The 23,305-nt window shown below is 38.4% G+C and overlaps 1 protein-coding gene across 2 annotated transcripts; it reads left to right on the forward strand.

Annotated features, from left to right (window-relative positions):
• The first annotated feature begins 4,498 nt into the window (after positions 1–4,498).
• Positions 4,499–18,425, forward strand: LOC114511882 (Fc receptor-like protein 2). Of its 2 annotated transcripts, XM_036015905.1 has the most exons (7): positions 4,499–4,632; positions 5,648–5,668; positions 10,406–10,672; positions 10,905–11,186; positions 12,049–12,336; positions 12,760–13,038; positions 17,905–18,425. In XM_036015905.1, exons 1-7 carry the CDS (start codon positions 4,602–4,604, stop codon positions 18,231–18,233), a joined length of 1,497 nt encoding a protein of 498 aa, XP_035871798.1. In that variant the 5' UTR covers positions 4,499–4,601; the 3' UTR covers positions 18,234–18,425. The 2 variants fall into 2 exon arrangements, with proteins under 2 accessions (XP_035871798.1, XP_028386492.2); XM_028530691.2 differs by lacking the exon at positions 5,648–5,668 and having other exon boundaries at positions 4,508–4,632.
• The last annotated feature ends 4,880 nt before the right edge of the window (positions 18,426–23,305 follow it).

Genomic DNA, 23,305 nt, shown 5'->3' on the forward strand with positions numbered 1-23,305 from the left:
AGGCTTAAGCACCAAAGGGCCAGGGCAGAGGTTCTCCTTGGGTCAGGGCTATTGTTTTCCCTCAGGCTACTACTGCTCAGAGGGGAGTGGTCTGCCTGAGCACAAAGGCTGCTACCATCTGGTGGATGATTCAGCACTGGGATCTTTGTTGCTACTCTCTCAGTTCTCTCCCCAAAGCCTCTGTGTTACAGGGTGCAGCCAAGAGGGGGGACCCCAAATAGGCATTTGAAATGGGGTTCAGAACTTAAGGTGTTCAGGAGATTTTAAGATGTCTTCACCCCCACCCCACAGGTGTGGGTTGGGGGAAGGGACACATGGAGCAGGGCCTTTGAGAGCTGTTTTGAATAAAATAGCCTTGTAGCTAACCCCTGGCGTGGTCATTTAACATATCTATAGCCTTCAGCTGGTCGCTTAGATATGTTAAATAACTATGGCGTGCTCAAGGCCAGTGGGATAGAAAGGGACCTCCCCCTACGACGTGACTGGGGGGCAGGTCCCCCAAGTTACAGCGCCTGCATGGGAGCTCAGAGAAGATTGGCTCCATGACATGGGGTCACACCTGCCCAGACCCACGATGGCAACCAGAAAAGCTGGAAAAGACAGCAGATGAGGGTAAGTGTGGCCCAGTGTGGGAGGAGTCAGAAATGGGGCTGCAGAGGAAGACTGGCGCAGGGATTTAAACCCAGATGCAGCAGCCATTGAGGGAGAGAGAACCTCGCAGCTTCTGCAGAGTGAAGACTCCCGCAGCCCTGCAAGAAAGAATCACCATGTGGCTTTAGCAGAGAACCACCACTCGGCTTTGGCAGAGTGGTGACCCCCCCCTTGCAGCCATTGTGCAGGGGGAGAAGCACACAGTTTTGGCTGAGTAGGGACTCCCGTGGCCCTGGGAGAGAGGACCACATGCCTTTGCCAGAGTGGGGACCCCCACAGCTTTAGAAAGGGGAACAACCACCTGGTTTTAGCAGAGATCCTGGCAACTCACCTGAGGGTTCCAGGAACCCAGGGAGGTCTCCCAGTCAAGACAGAGTACTAACTGGGAATAAACAGAGGACTGCCTGAGCCATGGACTTCTATTTCCTTTCCTGAGATACGGTACTCTGGACTGGGCAAAGGGGGAAGGAAGGACTGTGTCTGTTTGTGGGTCTTTTAAGGGACTTTAGGATTTTTGATAAGGACATTAGGTCACTACTTTAAGTTTGTATAGCATTAAACAAACATTTCCTTTCCTTTTCACAAGTCTCTAGCACTGAGAGACGTCTTTCCTCTGGTGGTGGACATAACAGACCTGGGGCTTCTTTCAATAATAGTATATCATCCCAGGCCCCCCTTGTTTGTTCTGTAACATCTGTACCCACTCTCTTCTCAAGCATCTCTAGTCTATGCTGCCCCTGCCTTTGCCTGAGCCCCAGGTAAGTGGCTGCAAATGAAAACGTGTGTTGGTCCTCCTTTAAATGACCCTTGCATCTCCGACCATCTGTCTCTGGCAGAGAGCAGCCCTCTTGCTTTTTCCAATGGTTGTTATCTTTGTAGTTTTGGGGCTCTGATGTTCTAGTCTGGGAATCTTATCTTAGGGTTAAGAACCCAATCTTTTTCAGGGGATCCAACTGGCCACTTAATTACCCCACTGTCACTGCCACCCATGGGTGCCTAGCCAGCCCTCTTGAGTCTCCACCACACTCCTTAACAGACCTGTTTTGCCAAAGCTGGTTCTGTATGTCTGAAGTTATATGCTTCTCTCTGGCTGTTGCTTAGTTGTTTGTTCTGGCTGGTTTCTCCGTGATTGATTTGTAATTCCAGATTGGTCTAGGAAGGAGGTCAGTGTTAGTTCCATTCACTCCTTTGCCATCTTCCCTCCCCCATATTCATATTTTTTTAGTCTTTTTTCATACAGGGGCTCTATCTGGGTATTTCTCCGCATCTTGTCTTCCAGCTCACTAATTTGGTCCTCTGCTCCACCCAGCATGCTTGTAATTCCTCCTAGTGAGTTTTTATTTCAGTAATTTTATTTTTCACTTCTTCCTGAATTTTGTTTATAGTTTCTATTTATGTTTTCATACTATTGTAGTTCTCACTCAGTTCCTTGTAGTTGTGGGTTCCTTGAGCATCCCTATAACCATTATTTTGAATTCTATATCTGATAGTTTGCTTCCCTCTGTTTCATTTAGCTCTGTTAGTGGAGAGTTTCTCACTCCTTTGGATTGCAGGATCTTTTTTTGTGTCTTCATTTTAGGTGACTTTTTTTGTTTGTTTCTGCACTTCCTGATGTTCTGCTTTGCTAGCTGCCTTTGTAGGGTGAACTTCTATGATAGGAATTCTATGGGATTCAATGGTGTGGTCTCTTTAATCACCTTATCTGGATGTTCTAGGGTTGCCCTTTCTTCTGTTCGCGTCAGTTCTCTTATTGTACTTGGGTTTTTACATGTTGGTTTTTCCTGTTAGTGGATTCTCTCCTCCAGCAGGTATATTGGTAATCACAGCTTCCATCTAATCAAGCAAATTTTGCTGGTATTCCTGGATGCCACAGGCAGAGGGGGGCTTGGCTTAGCCTTCCTCCCTTCCTGTGGTTTTATGAGGATGGGGGCCAGGTCTGAGCCATAATATGCACAGTTGCCCAGCCTCCAGCCCAGGTCCTCCATGTACTGCTGGGCCCCCACTGTCCATCTGTGCCATCAGATGCCTTTAATCCACCAGTTGTGCTGCCCGTGAAGTACACTGATTAGGAGAAAATCACACACCACCTTCTCCCTCTTTGCTGGCCTGGGTGCTGTGCACTCAAAATCTCTTAAGGGCAGTTCATCACCCCCACTAAATTAAGTCTCTCTGAGGACTGTTAAGTCCCTGAGCTCTAGTGCTCTCCTCATACTGTCTGTGCAGCATGCTACTTTCTCCCTCTTTGCTAGTAAGTCATAGTTCCAGCCCGTTGCCACTGTGTGAGCCAGCTGCCACACAAGCCCTCCACTCCCAGAGCTAGCTGCTTCATGAGTCAGCTGCAGCATGAGCCAGCAACTGTGCAAGCTAGCCACTGCATGATAGTTTCTTAAACAGTTGCTGAGAACCTGTTTTTGAATAAAATTCCCCTATTTAATTCCACCATTCTTAACAAGCACCTGGCTTTTAACACAGCCCAACTTTCTAACCAGACCATAGATTATCCAGGTCAGGGTCCAACACAGCCCGACTCTTTTCATTTCTTCAGGCCTCACCCAGCTCCCCAATTTCTCTGGTAACAACCTAGCCAGCGACTGAAGTCTCAGTGAACACTGCTTCTGTGCATCTCCCACTTCATCTTTATTTTCCCCAGCCACTTCAAGCAGCCTGGTCTCTCCTGATTCCTCACTGTCTTCCCTGCTTTGGTAGAGGAGGGAGCTGTTGGTCCGGCTCTTCCCCAAAGATCCTGCAGCCATGGCTGACCACTGCAACAGGCAATGGGCCAGTGACCACAGCAGCCTTGCTCTCCATGCAGGTCCCAGGGACCTTACTGTCCCAATGCAATCTTATTGTCTGTTTTTCAATGTATCCTACAGTTTTGGTCTCCGAACTTCATATAAGCTTGGATTCCATTGTCTGTTCACTCTATTTCTCAGAAGATTAGGTAGGTGTTCTATCTAGGTGCAGGGGAAGGAAGTTCTGCTCCCGCCTACCTCACTGCCATCTTCCTCTGTCTCAGTTAGCCCTGTTGTAGTCCCATTTGTTTATTCTTTCCCTCACATCCCTTGTACTTGAGATATATCTGTGAAGATATTGCTGTGTAAAGTTCCTTCTTTTAATCACTAATGTAAATTTTACTTTCACCTTGATATAAGGGTTGTTTTCCATAATATATTGTTTAATTTTTGAGTATTAGAAAACATATCTTATCTGTTATGTATGTGTGTTGAGGTCCTCAAGACCACTATACAGTTTTTTTTTTAACTAATGCCTCAAAGTCAACACCATAGATTATTTTATTATTTCTTCCATTTTGCCTCTCTCTGTCTGGAAAATCTCATGGGCAAGAATAATTTGACTTGGAAAGAATTTCCATTCTCCTGAGTTCCTAAACCACATATATTGCTATCTAATATCACCCTAATTCCACCACTGTTTGTAACAAATTTCAGTTTGTCTCCTAATGTGGTTTGGGAGAATTTCCATAGGTCAGTGTCCATGCAGTGTTGGCATGGTGTCACAATATTAGAGTTGCATAACAAGGCATGCATCCTCTATGGTAAAGGGGATTTTCTCTTGAAAGGGAACAGCAAGTAATTTAAATTTTAGCAATTCTAAAATTCAGTGTTCTCTGAAAAGTCAAAGCAGGTAGGAAAGTTTCTTTAACGGGACCTGAGCTATAAGATAAAGACTCCTTACATTTTAAGAAGCATTTATGATCAATACACATATATCTGTAGAACTCTATAAAAAAACATTTACATTCTCAGCACTCACAAGACTGAGGGTGGGGAGAATGCTGAGTTGCAGAGATTTCCTACTTCCTAATTCCTATTTGTATAAAATTGCTGATGATCCAAATTGCTTGGCTTCACATTCTGCTTGGATAGACTCTACTCTGGGATTGGAGCTGCACCTGACTATCACTGGAAGAACTTCTCACCTCCGGCCCTATGTTTCTGTGGCTACTGCTTCTGATGCTTTGTGAGTAGAATACTAGACCAAGACTTGGGAGTAACCAGAACAGAAGCACCTGTGCTTGATCATCCCAGAACCTCATATGGAGAACAAATCTATCTGCTAGGATGAGTAGGGCTGGTCTTCAGCTTCTAACCTAGGACCAACAAGTGTTATATAAATGGGTACTGAGCAGAGCAAGGTTTCCAGGAAAACCAAAGGACTGTGAATCTCTTTTTCAAATACTGGTGCATTCTCCCTTTGATTAACATGTATTAATGTTTTCATCTCTGGGAAAATTGGGAAAATTCTTTAAAGGGTATCAAAGAAATGTTTTGTTAGGCTAAATTCTATTTTGAGACCATTTAAATATCACTGTACTTCAACTCCAGTTTTACTCCAATGCACCACATTTTTGGCTTAACTCTTACTTTCCTAGATGGAAATTTTGGAGGTTTCAAGTCTTGCAACCCATAGATGAAACTGTGGATTTTGCTCATAAATGTGACTCTACTATATGAATGCAAACATGGTACTAGAACTAGAATAGGAAAGGAGGGAGAAACAATGTCTATGATGTATGAGAGGACACTTCCATCTCCTTTCTGGGATTTCCTGGCTTGTGCATTGCCACCAGGAAGGCAATATGTTTCAAACAAAATAACCAGTCTTGAAAAGATAATGTAGGAGAGGAATAAGTAAATTATGACACTTCTGATAATTTACCTGCAAAACAACCAGCTGGTAATGGGATGAATTATGTTTATAAAATGTTAGGGCCTTACAAGATAAGTACTTGGTTCTATGGGAGTATTATTTGTGAGTAAGGGAAAGAAAAAGGGAAAGATGAAAGGAAAAAAAAAATAAAAGGAATGAGGGAGGGATGGTAGAAAGGAATAAATACCTGGGGTAGAGGGAAGAAGGCATAAAATAAAAGAAGGGGAAAGAGAATTGTTGGGAATATTCTAAGAGAGTTACACCATTTTTTTTTAAGTGTAAAAATACTGGTCCTGTGCTAATCTCTCTGACTATTGCCTCACAGCTCCTGTTGGCATCTGGTCAGGTGAGTTATTCTTTTCTTTTCTATTTTAGATAACTGGGAATCAGACATACTTTTCCAGGCAAGGGAGGTACTGCCTGTTCCAGCCTCTTAGCTGAGGGTTACAGGGAATAGGTCCACCACTGAGGTGAAGAAAGTGGGAGGCCAGTCCCCAAACCTAGTCCCCAACATACTACAAATGCTCCAATGTCACATTACTCTCTGCTTTGCTATCAGCTGCTTGTGTGAAAGACCTTACCCCAATTATTTGAAGGAAGTACATTATTTTCTCTTCACTATAAAGTTCAGGGGCATGTTATAAGTTAACTACAAAGGGAAAACAAACATGCAATATTATTTTGGGAAATATTCTGGTCCAGTCACAGAAACTTAAAAATCTTGACCAGAAACACTGGAGGCAGTGATTGAAAGCATATTTCCTACAATAAAGAGGTAACCAGAGAGCTAAGAAGATGTTCTGCATTTAACAAAATTATCCCTTGATGTTTTACTTGGATTACAAACTACCCCTGTATAACTTGTTTTTCATCATCATCATCATCATCATCAAAGTTCTAATGTAATAAAATAAGGGGGAAATAGTTTTATATTAAACTGGAAGGTTACATTTTCTTCTTTAATCATTTATTTGAAAAAGTATTTATTTTATTACAGAGAGGATAGTTACTACCTATATATCTTGTCATTTTATGTCTATATAAATTGAATTATATCTGGTGCAATTTTAAGCAAGTGTTTTATTAATATATTAGAGGGTCTCAGTATCAGCCTCATTCAATCCAGTAAACTCCCTGAAATTATGGTAAAATGTGTATGTTGTATAAAATTATGCCTTCCTCTAAAAAACAGGTAAAATGTCGAAGTTAAAGGCCATTTACCTGTATATTCCAGTCAAATTTCTGTTCCAGGCTTAGTATAATCAGAAGTCATCATTTCCTATTTATCTTTATCCCTGTCATTATTACCAATTTGATCACATATATTTTACTTCTTTTTTAAGTATATTTTATTGAATTTGCTATTATACTTGCACCATTTCACCCTTTATCCCCCTCTGCCTGGTATTCCCATTCCCTTCAGCTCACATTCATGGGTTTTACATATAAGTTCTTTGGCTTCTCCATTTCTTATACTATTCTTAACCTCTGCCTGTCTATTTTGCACCTGCCAATTATGCTTCTCATTCTGTGCACCTTCTCCCTTGTTCTCCCCCCTTCCCATCCCCACTGGTAACCTTCTATATGATCTCCATTTCTATGATTCTATTCCTGTTCTAGCTGTTTGCTTAGAGGGTTTTGTTTGTTTGTTTGTTTGTTTGTTTTAGGTTCAATTGTTGATAGTTGTAGGATTGTTGTCATTTTACTGTTCACAGTTTTCATCTCTTTTTCTAAGGTAAGTCCCTTTAACAATTTATATAATGAGGGCTTGGTGATGATGATTTCCTTTAACTTTGCCTTATCTGTGAAGCACTTTACCTTCCTTTCCATTCTAAATGACAGCTTTGTTGGATGGAGTAATCTGAGATGTAGGTCCTTACTTTTCATGACTTTGCCTATTTCTCTCCAGCCCCTTCTTGCCTATAAGGTTTCTTTTGAGAAATCATCTGGCAATCCTATGGGAACTTCTTTGTAGGTAACTCTCTTCTTTTCTCTTGCTATTTTTAAGATTCTCTTCTTACTTTTATTTATTTTCTTTTTTATCCCAGGAATTCATTTTATTTTATATGTTTATAATTTTATTAACAGGCTTGGCTTTTTAGATTCTTCCCATTTAAGCCTTGCCTTCCATACCTTTAGGAGTCAAAGGGAATATTAGATAATAATCATTTTACAGTCTATAATTTTAAAGTTGCACAATATGTGAACAGAAAAGCAAAGTTTAGTCACTCCTTCTATAAGGAATCCCCTCCATTTTGGGTTATTTTCAAGAAGGCACAGTTCATTCACTAGATGAATTAATGAGCACTTGAACTTTCGTTTTAATTTTTTTTTTTTTGCAGCAATTTCCCCACCCAGCCAGGGAGCAATGCCAGACCTTACTTTTAATCTTGGGTAATTTAATTATGGTGTGTCTTGCTATGTTCTTCTTTGGGTCCAACTTGTGACTCTTTGAGCTTGCTGGACTTGGATATTTATTTCCTTCCCCAGATTGGTGGATTGTACTTTCATTATTTTTTTGAATAAGTTTTCAATTTTGTTCTCTTTCCCTTCTCACTCTGACACCCCTATAAATAGGATGTTGGAATTTTTAAAGTTGTCCCACAGGTTCCTAAGCCTCTACTCATTTTTTTATGTTATTTCTTCATTCTGTTCCAGTTGGATGTTTATTTCTTACTTCTGTTCCAAATCATTAATTTGAGTCCTGGTTTTCTTCTCTTCACTGTTGGTTCTCTGTATATGTTTATTTATTTCATTTTGTATAGCCTTCACTTCTTCCTTTATTTTGTGGACATGCTCAATCATTTCCCTGAGTATCCTGATTACCAATGTTTTGAACTCTGCATCTCATAGATTGTCTATCTTCTCATCACTTAGTTATTTTTATGGAATTTTGATCTTTTTTTTCATTTGGGCCAAATTTCTTTGTCTCAGCACACCTGTTATGTTGTAAGAGGGTAGAGACTTAGGTATTTACCAGGATGAGGAAACCCACTTTGCTACACTGTGGAACTGTATGTGGAGGAGGCATCAGAAAGAGAACAATGATGCTTGCTTAGCTTCTGCCCTCCTTTCATTTACTTCCCCCACTACCCACAAGAAAATTGTGACCTTTCAAGTGCTTTCTGGTGATAATTCGTGAGTGGGTGGTTTTGTGTATGTTCAAGGACCCCACAGGCCCCTACTGTGGAGTCTCCTGTGGGACTGGAAATTTATCTCATGACCACAACCCTCTAGGGTTTTAGACTTCGAGATTTGAGACTTCATTTTTTCTGGAGCTGGAACCCTGGGTTGTACAGTCTGTCTCATTCCCCAGTTGTTCCTCATGGTTTATGTTCACATGAATGTGGGGCCAGCCAGTCTGCCAGCTTCCACCTTGTCACATGTCCTCTCCACCACAGCTGCCCATCTCCACTCTTCCTACAAGCCTTGATAGATGTTTCTCTTTAATTCCTTGGTTGTCAGACTTCCATACAGTTTGATTTTCTTGCAGTTCTAGTTATGAGTGTGTGTTTTATAAATTAGTTGTTATCCCTCTTTTGGTTGTGTGAGAAATTGGGTTGTCTATGCCTCAATCTTGGCTGGAGGCCATATATCTTCTTAAATATTTATTTAATCAAATTGATATTATCTCTGTTCTATTCACTGAAAACTTTGCCTGGACTCAATCTGCACAATGAAAATTTTTTTTACTTCAATTAGGGCTTAAGACCTCTCTTTCTTTAACAGTACTTATGCCACAACCATTCATCCAAACCTCCTAGTCTAATAATGTACCTTTAAAAGTGGCAGTTTTCTCTGAACTTATTTGATTACTTTGCTAAATCAAGAACAAAATTTTGAGCATTTACCTCCAACATATTATATTGATTTCTATATTGAAGTATTTTGACCATTGTAAAATATATATAAACAATTTTAAGAAATGAGAAATGTTTAATATAATATGAAAGTTATAAATGCTTTCCCCCCACCTTCTTCTGAACCCCACTTTGGAGACTGGGTCTAGATCTCATAAGAAGATGGTCTCTGTTCTGAGACAGGACTCTGGGAGTGGGTATCTCTTATTTCTGCCATAAACTTATAACTAGAGGTGTAAACTTGGCAGCCCGATTAAATAAATACTCATACATTGTCTCTTTCTTCATTTGTTTTCTCCATATCTGAGACTAAGTCTCTTTATACAAAAGGGGTATGGTCTAATGTTCTATGCCTCAGAATAAGCTTTCTATTAGAAGAAGCACTTTCCCTGAAATTTAACTCAGTGTATTATAATTCCAAATTAGTATTAGAACTTGAATTTCCAGCTCAGTCACCAACTAAAAATTTCCTCCAAAATACCCAAAGCTGCAGGACTGGCCCAAAAAGCAGTGTAATGGCTGGCTTTTCTTTCCTTTGCATAGGCTTTAAAAGAAGAGTCTACCAGCTCCTCTCTATTCTAAGATTTTTTTTTCTTTTCCTTCTGGAGAATATCCAAAACACCAAATTACTCATTAGTTCTCTGGTGACCACTGTCTTCCAAGGGGAGGCAATGATCTAAACAAGATTCCCAGAAGCCTCTGAAAAAAACATTCAAGTAGAAAATTCTAGATGTTAAAATTGTAGATCCCTGGGCTGATCTATCAGTTTCCCAGATTGTTTCTTCTATAGAGAATGACAAAGTAAAGCTATTTGAATTTTACTGTTTTGCTAAGCCTTTAAGTAATGAGAGATGCATAGAAAGTTAATCATGACTGTCACAGGGACATGAGATCATCTTGAATGGATATAAGAAAGTGTAAGTGAAATTATTTTAAATACGTATTTAGTCCATTAAATTTTTGACAACTGAAAGAATTGATCAAAATATTTTTAACAGACATAAAATCAGCAGAATGTGTAGAAGACAAAGATGTCATTAAATGAATAGAGCTCACCTTTACTAATCAGAAAAGCCAGAAGGGTCAGCAGGTCCTAAGGAATCTATGGCTGCCTGGCTTCTTGTGTGTGTGTATGCACTATCTTTCCCCATATGAACAGATGTTAGAATGTTGGAACAGGGTAAGCAGCATTGGCACAAGTATTTTTTTTTCATCTTTGGCAGACTGGCTAAGTATCGATATGCCACGCTATGCCTATGAAGGAGACCAGGTTGTTGTGAGATGCTCTGGAGAAGAAAATAATAAAATAAAGAGACTTATGTATTATAAGGATGGATCTCGGATATCTACTTACTACAGCACCTCAAGCTATGTCATTTCAAATGCAAGACCCAGTGACAGTGGCTCCTATTATTGTAAAGCAGATAGGAAATTTTTCTTATTTGTGGATGTGACAGAAGAAACAAGATCTACATGGCTCACTGTCCAAGGTAAGGGTCACACTATTTAAGTAGAAAAGACTGGGGAAAAGTAGGGCCTATCTGGGAAGACCAATGTATAGTACAGAGCAGACCACATAGGTAGGTAGAAATTTTGGGTCACTGTTTGTCTTTGAGTGTGGGGCTGTGTGTCATTCTCATTAGGGCTGAAAAGATAAGGCACGTGTAAGCAGGAATTCTGAACCTCACTGACTGGTGCTCTCTGTTTAATTCTTCCCTTCAGAACTGTTTCCAGCACCTGTTATGACAGCCAGACCCCTGCTGCCCACTGAAGGGAACTCAGTGACCTTGTCTTGTGATACTCAACTCCCTTCAGATAGGTCAAAGACACAGCTCCAGTACTCCTTCTTCAGGGATGGCCACACCCTGAGGACAAAATGGAGCTCATCAGAATTTTGGATCTCAGCATTATGGAAAGAAGACTCAGGATATTACTGGTGTGAGGCAATGACATCATCTCACAGTGTCTCAAAGCGGAGTCATCGATCCTATATACATGTGCAGAGTGAGCATCAATGGGTGGGCTGGCTGAGGAGCTGTTGTCCTCAGTTCTGGAACAGCTCCTCTGAGACTCAGAAATAGCTAGAGAGGAGAATATTTATATAAATTTATAAAGTACAAAGAATTGCTCAGAGCAGTTTTATATTTAGTGCTCTCAGAAAATCTGTGAAGTACTGAAGTGTGGATAATATCTGTAAAGCAGGTACTATAATTACTTCAATTTTACATATGTGGAAACTTACAAAGCTAAGTGACTTGCCTATGGTAAACCAGTAAGTAAGCAGCACAGCTGGAATTTGAACATGGGCAATCTGGTGCCAGTATGTGCCCACTTTGCTATCCTATCTCAATGATGCCAGTGGAATGTGGTCTCAAAATACCCACCAATTATTGAACATCTGCAGTGTAGTACTTGCTTTATACATGTATATTGTTTTGTTTCTATGATAACTCCATGAACTTAGCATGATTATTCACACTTTATCTTTAAGAAACTGAGGATCTGAAAGATTCATTGACTTAGTAGTATCATACAATGGATATGTGACAGATCAGGGTGAGGACACCACAGCCTGTGTTTTTCCCACTACTACTTATGTCCCAAGTGCATCAGGAGATCATGAGAGAGCAAGATCAATTTGATCTGTGGTCATTACAGAGGGCTAATTAATGTGTAGGATGTGAGAATCAGATTTTTAGACCATTAAATAGCAGGGTGCTCATGCCTAGTGGCCCTCAGAACGCTTCCTTCCCACTAAAAATATTTATCTGAGTAACATTGATTTCAAACTGTACCTGCCACAAAGCCTACCAGGTAGTACTGGCTTCCACACCAAGCCCTCACCTATCATCTTGTGTTCACACAGGAATCCCTGTGTCTGGAGTATTTATGGAGACCCAGCCCCAAGAGGGGCAGGCAATTGAAGGAAAGATGCTGGTCTTTGTCTGCTCTGTGGTTGAAGGCACAGGAGAAATCTCATTCTCTTGGCACAGAGAAGACACAAGGGAATGTCTGGGGAGGAAAACTGTGCGTTCTCAGAGATCAGAGCTAGAGATCCCTGTTATCAGGGAAAGCCATGCTGGTGGATATTACTGCACAGCTGACAATAACCATGGCCTCATCCAGAGTGAGATAGTGAACATCACTGTGAGAAGTAAGTAGCACTTTTAATTAGCCAGAAATTTCCAGTTGGGCAGTTTCATTGTATTGCAGTAAGGCTGTTCCAAGAATGGCAAGTACAAAAAAGGTTAATTTGCTAAGATTGTTATTGCAACGATGGTGGTGGTGGTAGTGGTGGTAGAAGTAACATTAGCAGAGGAATTAAAGGAGCATGACAAGGGGAGATACAAGGCAGGTATATGGCATGACCAGAGGAATATTTTCCAGACTTTCTCATTAGAGGTCATCAAAGCTCTTCTAGAGCTGTCTCTTCAGCATTAGATTGGGAGGTATGACAGTGGGAAAGAATCCATGGGGCTGGAGAGATATTTTGAGAACACTTGGGTGAGAATAGATGGGTTGTAAGTCTGTACCAGCAGAAGAGACACTCTGTGATGGACCCTACTACTTCTGTCAGTTCCAGTGTCACATCCTCTCCTCACTATCAGTGTTCCTGGGAACCAGATCTTTATTGGGGACATGGTGGAGCTTCACTGTGAAGACAAGAGAGCATCTCCTCCTGTTCTATATTCATTTTATCATGAAAATATCTCTATTGGGAACATCTCAGTGCCTTCTGGAGGAGGAGTGTCCTTCAATCTATCTCTGACTGCAGAGCATAATGGGAACTACTTCTGTGAGGCAAACAATGGCCTGGTGGCCCAACGCAGTGAGATGGTGGCACTCAACATCACAGGTAGGACATATCCAAAATCTTTCAGTGGACCAGTTGAAATTATGTCAAGTAATAGCTTGTTTGTTCTTTTCATTGAATTTCCCTGTCCTTCAGGGAATGATAGTTCAACTAAAGAGTCTCTCTGCTCTCTCAGGCTTGCCTTTCAATTGGTCTTAACAACAGCATCACTGGTCCACAACTTCCCTTTTTATTTCCCTTTTACTTTATTTCATCAGGCATCTGTGAACAACAGACACTATTTGTAGGGCACTGTGCTGGGATAAGTCAGCTTCAGGAGTGAGAGAAGTGGGGCAAGGATACACTCCTGAGGGAGGAGGGAAACACCACTGAAAAAAATATGAAATGATCCTTCCATATTCAGTGCTCACAGTGAGTAAGTAGATACAACTAAGCCTCGTAAATACTTAAAGGAAAAGTGGAAAAACCATGAACAAACCAGGTTCTGGAATTAAAAAATGTACTAGGATTATCTTATTTAATCTCCATAGCAACTCTCCTTTTACTAATAAATAAAATTAAGTCTAAGTCACTTGTCTGAGGTCACACAGCTAATAGGTCACACAAAAATGGAACTTTAGTCTAGGGCTACCAAAATCAAGAAACTTTACTCTTTGCTACGATTTTAATATATCATGATGGTTATATAATATTTTTAAAATTTATAATTATACAGTACATTTAGATGTTTTCTAATATGAAATAGTCATTGAATTTCTGGTATAAATCCTTCTTAGTTATCATGTCATCATAGGTAGGACAAACAACTTGCTAATATTTTACTTCAAAATTTTGTGTCCTTATTTATGTGCTCATTTAATTTTGGTTTCAAGGACAGATTATCCTCATAAGAATGATTTGAGGAGCTTTCTGTCCTTTACAGCATTTTAAAACAATATTGGAATTATCCACTGCTTTAAAAGTCTTTGGAACTAGGAAAATAACTGTCTGGGTCAGGTAGATTTTTACTTCTACTTTCAAACATTTTTCCTTAGTCTTTTCAAATTTTTTTACCCTTGTAAAAGTAACTTGGATGCTTTCACACAAAAATTGGGGTCTTTTATCTAGATTTTCAAATTCATCACATAACGTTGACCACTGTATTATTATCTAAATTTTAAATAGCTTTTATATCAGTGATGATGCTCTCTTTATATTTTCTAATTTGGTTGTATGATCTCTTAGAATTTCTTAATAGGATTTCTCAGGGAATTGTCTATTTATTGCTCTATTTGAAAGGCAAGTGTGAGTCCTTTTTTCCCCATATGTTTTTATTGTTCAAGTACAGCTGTCTCCATTTTCCTGTCCACCACTCCTCCCTACTCTTACCATCCCCACTTCCCACCCTTGATTCTACCACCCTATGGTCCATATGTCCTTTATACATGTTCCTAAATACTCTTACCCATTTTTACTTCTGCTCCCCTCCCACTTCCCCTCTGATTACTGTCAGGTTGTTCTTAATTTCAATGACTCTGGTTATGTTTTGCTTGCTTGTTTCTTTTGTTGATTAGGTTCCACTTGTAGGTGAGATCACAATATTTTTCTTTCACTGCCTGGCTTACTTTACTTAGCAAGATGTTCTCCAGATCCATTTATGCTGTTGCAAAGGGTCGGAGCACCTTCTTTCTCTCTGTTGCATAGTATTCCGTTGTGTAAATGTACCATAGTGTTTTGATCCACTCACTTACTGATGGGCACTTAGGTTGCTTCCAGTTCTTGGCTACTGTGAGTTGTGCTGCTATAACCATTGGGTACATAGATTCTTTTGAACTAGTGTTTCAGAATTTTTAGGGTATAATCCCAGCAGTGTAATTACTGGGTCAAAAAGTAGTTCCATTTTTAGTTTTCTGAGGAAATTCCATACTGTTTTCCATAGTGGCTACACCAAATTGCATTCCCACCAGCAGTGCACTAGGGTTCCCATTTTTCCAACACTTGTGTGTTGATTTGTTTATGATGGCCATTATCACTGGCATGACATGGAATCTTATTGTGGTTTCAATTTTCATCTCTCTGATGGCTAGCAATGCTGAGCATCTTTTCACATGTCTCTTGGCCCTCTATATGTCCTCCTTGGGAAAGTGTCTGTTCAAGTCCTTTGCCCATTTTCTTTATTTCTATTGTTTGTCTCCCTGGAGTGGAGTCATGTAAGTTCTTTTTATATTTTGGAGATCACACCCTTTTCTGAGGTATCATTGGCAAATATGTTTTCCTACATGGTTGAATATCTTTTCACTTTAATTCTGTTTTCTTTAGCTATGCATATTTAATTTTGATAAGATCCCATTTGTTTACATCTCTTGCTCTAGGGCACATATTGGTGAGTGGAATATCTGAGATTTCCCTGCCTATGTTTTCTTCTAGGACTTTTTTGTTTGTTTGTTTCACAACTTATATTTAAGTCTTTTATGTACCTTGAATTATTTTTTTGTGCATGGTTTAAGTCAGTGGTCAAGTTTCTGTTTTTTGTTTTGTTTTGTTTTTTTGTTTTTTTTTGTTTGTTTTTTTTGCATGTAGCTGTCCATACTCCCAATACCATTTGTTGAACAGGCTATTTTTACCCTGTTTTGTGCTTCTGCCCTCTTTGTTGAATATTAATTAACCGTATAGACTTGGGTTTATTTCTGGGCTCTCTATTCTGCTTTGTTGGTCTATATGTCTATTCATATGCCAGTACCAGGCTGTTTTGATTACTGTGGCCTTGTAATACAGTTTGATATCTTGTATGTTGATCCCTCCTACTTTGTTCTTCTTTCTCAAAATTACTTTAAAAAATTGTAGCTCTTCAGGGTCATTTTTGATGTCATATAAGTTTCTGAAATGTTTGCTCTATATCTGTGAAATGTGCCATTGTTATTTTAATAGGGATTGCATTGAATCTATAAATTGCTTTGGGTAGTATGGACATTTTGATGATGGTAATTATTCCAGTTCATGAACATGATATGTGCTTCCATTTGTTTGTGTTTTCCTTAATTTCTTTCTTCTGTATTGTGTAGTTTTCTGAATGCAGGTCTCTTAACTCCTTGGTTAGGTTTATTCCTAGGCACTTTATTTTGTTACTGTTGTTACTATAGCAAGTGGGATTTTTTCCTGATTTCTGTTTCTGGTAATTCATTGTTGGTATGCAAAAATGTCTTTGGTTTCTGAATCTTGACTTTTTATCCCACCGTTTTGCCAACTCACTTATTAGATTGAGTAGGTTTTTGGTGGATTCTATAGGATTTTCTGTACACTATCATTTCATCTGCAAACAATGACAGTTTTACTTCCTCCTTTCCAATCTGAATGACTATATTTTTTTCTTATCTGATTTCTGTGGCTAAGGCTTCCAATACTATATTGAATAGAAGCGGTGAAAGCAAACATCACAATGGTTAGCCTTAGTTTTCAAATCTATTTGTTTTTGGTTTTCTAATTCATTTTATTTTATCTTCAGTATGACTTTTTTCCTCTTGCTTTAAATTTATTTTATCTTGTTCTCTCTTTAATTCCTTAAGCACAAATTTTTCATCTTACTTTGTTTTCTTGTAAATTTTATCTGTTTTCCTCTAAGTACCACTTCTATCTCATTCTATAAGTTGATGGGTAGTATAATATTTTTATTTGTCTTATTTCTAAAGTATGCATAAATATCTTTTCATTTTTATAACATGAAACTTGTAATTTCTTCTAAATAAATTTTATTTTGATCCTTTATTTTATTAATTTCTCATACATTTTTAAATTATACTTTTGGTTAAACTTTATCAACAAATGTGGACTGCATAAATTTTCCTGATGGAAACTTACTGAAAATTCATTTGTGGCCCTAATACACAGTTAACATCTCTATAAATTCCATGTATGAAATTTGAAAAGAATTTGATGTTTTCTGTTTAAGATATACCCAGCTTATTATTAATTTTCTATTGAATTAAGCTAGTTGATTAATTTATTATGCATCTATAGAGTCTTGCATATGTTTTATCTTTTTAATCTATTATTTTTTTGAAAATAATATTCACATTATTACCTATGATTATTCAACATTTACATTTTTGCAGGAGTTTTGTCATGAACTTGGTAATTGATTGTGTAAGATAGACCATTGGGTAGCAAATCACAGATTTCAATACAAACTGGCCGGGCCAAAAAATAAATGAAATTGGTAAGAAAGGTCAGAAATGATTATGGCTTAATGTGTAACTGGATCCAAGTGTTCTGTCTTTGCCTTCCTTTACTCTGAATTTCCTCATTGGCTTAATTCTCAGACAAATAAAGCTGGCCACAGATGACAGCTCTGGAATTACATATCTCCTTTGTGCTAGAAATCCTAAAGAATAGAGTTCTTAAAAAATGATCCCAGCTTCAAACAAACAAACAGGGAGAGATTAAGTATTAACTAGCCTGCATAATGTCTTCACACCTCTCCCTCTACAGAGAAAGTAAACTTTTGATTGATGAAGTTACCCACAGAGTATGTTGCAGTTTTCAAAAAAGAAAATGAGTAATTGATTTGACCTAAAGTCTTTTCCTAGTCTAGGTCTAAGCCTCCATTTCTAGGAAAGATCTAGTTCTAGAATTCTTTTTCCAAGATATTTTTGACCTCATGAGAATCAAACCATAAATTTATATGCCCCACATTTGTTCATTATCAGAAAATCCCAGATATCTTTGAAAGGGAGTTTTAAGTAGCATGGGATGATTCTAAGAGATGATAATGGAGTGGGACAGAGCCAAAACTCTATAATTCCCTACTTCAGCAAGTCCCTCATAATCATGCTCATACCACACACCATGGCCACAATTAAACACTCTCTCTTATCTGTGGGAGTTCCCATGACAGTACATTTCTGAATGTTGTGTGACCCTTTCTGTTTGCAGAGCCCCCAGTCAAAATCCGCTTGATGAATGGTCTTCACCGCTGTGAAGGGAGAGTGGAAGTAGAAAAGAATGGTCACTGGGGCACTGTGTGTGATGATGGCTGGGACATGAATGAGGTGACTGTGGTGTGCCGGGAGCTGGGCTGTGGAGCAGCCAAGCATACACCTGCAGGAATGTTATATCCACCTGTGGCCAAAGAGGACCAACCTGTGTTTATTCAGGTAGCCATGTGCAATGGGACTGAAGACACACTGGCTGAATGTGAGCAGGTTGAAACCTTTGACTGTGGGCATGATGAGGATGCAGGTGCAGTATGTGAAGGTGGGTAATGGCAAGGGCTGGGGAATAAGAATGGGATAACCCAGCTCTGTGGCCCTTCCCTCTCCTGCCATGCCCAATTCATTTTATGATATACCACTGTTTCTTTGTTCTTAAGAAATGCCCATTATACTTTAGAATGGAGTCAGGACAGCACCTTTTATTAGGTTAGTCCATGGTTATAATAAAATGCTACCAAACCATTCTCTTATTAGCCCATACCTGTCATTTCAAAAGACAAAACACTGATATTTTTATGACCATGAATTGGGTAATGCCCCAAAATAATTAAGAAACTATAAAGTTACATAACTTCAGTGGTTTTAATTCAGGTCACTCTGCACACTAATTTTGAGAAAAAAGAACAATGTTGGGGGTATCATACTTCTTTATAACAAACATTACTATAAGAAATATAGTAATCAAAACAGCATACTATTGACATAAAAATAGAAATATGGGTCAATGGAAAAGAACCCCATTGCAAAAACAAACATGCTTATGGCAAAAGAGGAAAACATGTGCAATGGGGTAAAGACAGTCTTTTCAATAAATAGTGTTAAAAAATTTCACATTTGCATGCAAAGAAAATGAAACTAGACTACCTTCTTACACCACATACAAGAATAAACTCAAAATAGAACAAAGGCTTAAAGGTAAGACTCAAAACCACAAAACTCCTAGAAGAAAATATAAACAGTAAATTCTTTGGTATTTCTCTTTGTTTTTATTATATAAATTCCTTGGGCAAGGTAAACAAAAGAAAAAATAAATGGGACTACAGTAAACTAAAGAGTTTTTCACAGCTAAAGAGAAAACCACCAACAAAATGAAAAGACAACCTACCTAACAGGAGAAGATAGTTCACCAATAATACATTGAATAAGGGGTTAATACTCAAAATGCATAAAGAACTTAATACCTAACACACAAAAATATCCAATTAAAAATTGGCAGATGATCTGAATAAACATTTCTCCAAATAGTGCATAAAGGTGGTCAATATCACTAATCATCGGAGAAATGCAAGTTAAAACCAAAATAAGATATCACTTCACACTTGTTACAATGTCTATCATCAATAAATTAACAAACAAGTGTTGGCAAGAGTGTAGTAAGAAAAGGGGGACTTCCATGCACTGTTGGTGGAATTGCAAATTTTTGCAGACACAATGAAAAACAGTGAAGTTTCCTCAAATAATTTAAAATAGAACTATAATATTTTATGAATGAGCAATTCCATTTTGGGCATTTATCCAAAGAAATCCAAAACACTAATTTGAAAAGTTATATGCATCCTTATGTTCACTGCAGTATTATTTATGGTAGCCAAGATATGGAAGCAACCTGTGTCCATCAATAGTAAATTGGATAAAGAATACTTGGAATATATACACACATATCTATATATATACACACAATGGAATATTACTTGGCTATATAAAAGAATGAAAGTTTACCATTTGCAGCAACATGTATGGATCTAGAGGGTAGTGCTAAGTGATATCAGTCAGAGAGAGAAATTATATATATCATTTCACTTGTAAGTGAAATCTAAAAAGCAAAATAAACAAAGGAAACAGAAACAAACTCAGATAAAGAGAACAAAATTATGGTCACCAAATGGGAGAGGGTTGGGGCACTGGGTGGATAAGGTGAAGGAATTAAAAAATATAATTTAGCAATTGAAAAATAATCATGGGGATGTAAAGTATAGTATAGGAAATATATAATCAATAATATTATAATAATGATGTATGTTGCCAGCTGGCTACTAGACTTATTGAGGGAATCACTTCATAAGTTTTATAAATGTCTAATTACTATGCTGTACATCTAAAACTAATATAATGTTAAATGTCAGCTATAATTTAAAAATTAAAATATTTTTAAAATCCAGGTGACTGTGCTTCATTGTTCAAAAATTTCATGAACTTTGGCCCTGGCTGGCGTAGCTCAGTGGATTGAGCGTGGGCTGCGAACCAAAGCGTCACAGGTTCGATTCCCAGTCAGGGTACATGCCTGGGTTGCAGGCCATGACCCCCAGCAACCGCACATTGATGTTTCTCCCTCTCTCTCTTTCTCCCTCCCTTCCCTCTCTGAAGATAAATAAATAAAATCCTTAAAAAAAATTTCATGAACTTTTATGAGTTCTTTTTTCTATAAAAAATCTGCTCATCAATATGAATCCAAAAATAGGAACATTGCTGAGTGCTAAAAATTAAAATGCTTTTCCTTCTTTAAATGCTAATGGGACAGGGGTCAGAGTGTGAGAGACATGATAGAAAGACTCTAAACCACAAACTGTAGAAACAGAGCTCCCTGAGGATTCATGTAAAATAAAATCATTTCATTGCATATCACAAATCCTCCAAAGAGCTGTGACTAGGTGGAAGCAGCTTCTACAGCTTTGGCCCAAGCCTCTGCTGGAGCATTCCAATCCCATGTTCCAGGAATGTAAAAACAGTCTTTCAAAGGTCAGTGATGAGAAGGGTCTTTTTAACCACTAGATCAATGCCCATTTTTAGTAACATGTAAAGATCTGTGGTTTAACCATGGTAATGAAATCATCATTGGGCACTGGAAAGGTTCAAACATTTGAAGTAAACTGTGTAGATCTTGAGGCCCACCTCCACCACTTATCAGCCATATAAACAGCAAACTTCTCTGGAACTCATTACCTTTGTCAGAAAAGTATTGTCAGGGATAATAATTGATCAAATTTCCTCACAGAGTTCAAAAAAAGATATATACTTACCATTCATACAGATAGATCTTTTGTGAACAACAGAGTCTACAAAGAACTACTAAAAGCCCACTCCAGATTGCAGATTTGGGATGGTCTCTGAGGCCAGTGGGCCTGGAGCATAGTCTTGCCCTTCTACCATATTCTGGGCCTTACTTTTCTGGCAGACACTTCCCAGGCTTCTTCTCCCTTATTACTATTTTCTTTTGCTCTACAGTCTTATTGCTTAGCTCTTTTTGAAACTTGGAGATTAGAAACTAGCAGACTTTAGATTTTCTCCTTTTCTGGCTTCACAGGCCTGGTTGGTGTGACAGCAGCAGGTGAGCATTTGCATTTTATCTGTGGATTCCTAATCCCTTCAGAGGAACCCAACTGCTTTTTTGAGCCAAAGCTTTGACTGTGTCTACCTTTGGGGCAAAATCCAACTCCAAAAGATGCTGAGTTGATAAAATTTTTCCTCCTAAAACCTTGGTCCCTGTCCAAGCCCAAGCTCCAGTAGTCCCAGAACTGTCTCTTTGAATATATATAGTGGTTTCTGAGATGGCACAAGCAAGAAATAAATGAGATTGGCCCCCAAACTGGGAGAAATGTAAGCATATAAAAGAGAATGTGGATATTTAATTAATGTATAAGTAACTTGGGAAGAAATGAGGTTTTAAAAAATTATTTTAGCCCTGGCCAGTGCATTTCAGTTGGTTGGAGCATTGCCCCATACCTGAGAGGTTGCAGGTTTGATTACAGGTCAGGGCACATTCCAAGGTAGTGGGTTTGATCCACAATCTGGGCACCTGGAACCCTGGATCTGGTGTGTATGGGAGCAACCAAGCAATGGTTTTTCTCTTGCACTAATGTTTCTCTCTCTTTCTCTCCCTCCTCTCTTCACTCTAAAAATAATGGGAAAAAAATGCCCTTAAGTGAAGACAAAAATTTATTTTTGAAATATTTTCTTAAATTACAATATAAAATACATCACAAAAAGGAAACGACTGTACTTAAGCAACAATACAAACTTTTTTCAATTAAAAAACTAAAAAGAAATAAAAAAGAATAGGTTTAATAGCACCCCTGACATGTGTGTAGCTTTATCTTCATGTGACCCTGACTGGACTGAACTAATGAAAAGGCAAGCATACCCATCACATTAAATATAGTCTTTACAAAATTTTGGTTTTGCACATTTTTTGGTGTTTTTGTATACTTTAAATATTAATAAAAGTATTCTTGGGCCCTGGCTGGTGTGACTCAGTGAATTGAATGCCAGCCTGTGAACCAAACAGTCACTGATTTGATCCCCAGTCAAAGCATGTGTCTGGGTTGTGGGTCAGGTCCCCAGTAGGGGGTACATGAAAGGCAGCCACACACTGATGCTTCTCTCCTTCTCATCCTCTCTCCCTTCTCTCTAAAAATAAATAAAATATTTTAAAAATTCTTAAAAATATATACTTAGTATTTGAAAAAAATTAAAAGAATGGTATACAAAATAGGAAATAAAAATCAGCCAAAATTGTAGTACAAGTAACTGAAATTTATATTCTGATACTTCAAAAAATATTTATGAACACAGTGAGATACCACTTTACACCAGTCAGAATGTCCATCATAAAAAAAAAAAGAAAGTTGTGGCAAGAATGCTTGAAAAAGGGAATCCTGGTGTGCTGTTAGTGGGAATGGTGGGAATGCAGACTGGTGCAGCCGCTATGGAAAACACTATGGAATTTGCTCAGAAAATGAGAAATGAAACTGCCTTTTGATCCAGCAGTCCTACTGCTGGGAATGTACCCTAAAGATCCTGAAGCACCAATTGAAAAGAACTTGTGCACTCCAATGTTCAGAGAAGCACTATTTACAATAGCCAATTACTGGAAACAGCCTATCAGTAACTGAGTGGATCAAAAAACTGTGGTATATTTACATGATGGAATACTATACAGCAGAACGAAAGAAGGAGCTCCTCCCATTCCTGACAGCATGGATGAAGCTGGAGAATATTATACTAAACAAAATAAGCCAGGCAGCAAAAGACAAATACAATATGATCTCACCTATAAGTGGAATCTAATCAACAAAACAAATGAGTATAATAGAACCAGAGACATGAAAGTAAAGAACAAACTGACAGTGAACAGAGTAGAGGGTGGAGAGGGATAATGGGAGAAAGAAGAAGGGTCTAGTCAAGGACCATGTATAATGAACCCATGGTAATAGACAACAGGGTAAGTATTGACTGAGGTAGCAGGGTATAAGCAGGGCAGGGGAGAGCAATGGGTGAAAAGTTGGGACAACTGTAATTGAAAAATTTTAAAAATTTATGAATTTGTAAATATTTTCAAATTGTGT

Source organism: Phyllostomus discolor, chromosome 14, assembly GCF_004126475.2.
Source record: "Phyllostomus discolor isolate MPI-MPIP mPhyDis1 chromosome 14, mPhyDis1.pri.v3, whole genome shotgun sequence".
In the NCBI taxonomy this organism is placed as follows: domain Eukaryota; kingdom Metazoa; phylum Chordata; class Mammalia; order Chiroptera; family Phyllostomidae; genus Phyllostomus; species Phyllostomus discolor.

What these genes read in the sequence shown, in the direction of transcription:
- LOC114511882 (XM_036015905.1), top strand. Translation starts at nt 4,602, where the DNA reads ATGTTTCTGTGGCTACTGCTTCTGATGCTTT. An exon ending in GCTACTGCTTCTGATGCTTT is followed by an intron (nt 4,633 to 5,647) that starts GTGAGTAGAATA and finishes ATTGCCTCACAG; the next exon opens with CTCCTGTTGGCATCTGGTCA. An exon ending in GGTGGCACTCAACATCACAG is followed by an intron (nt 13,039 to 17,904) that starts GTAGGACATATC and finishes TTCTGTTTGCAG; the next exon opens with AGCCCCCAGTCAAAATCCGC.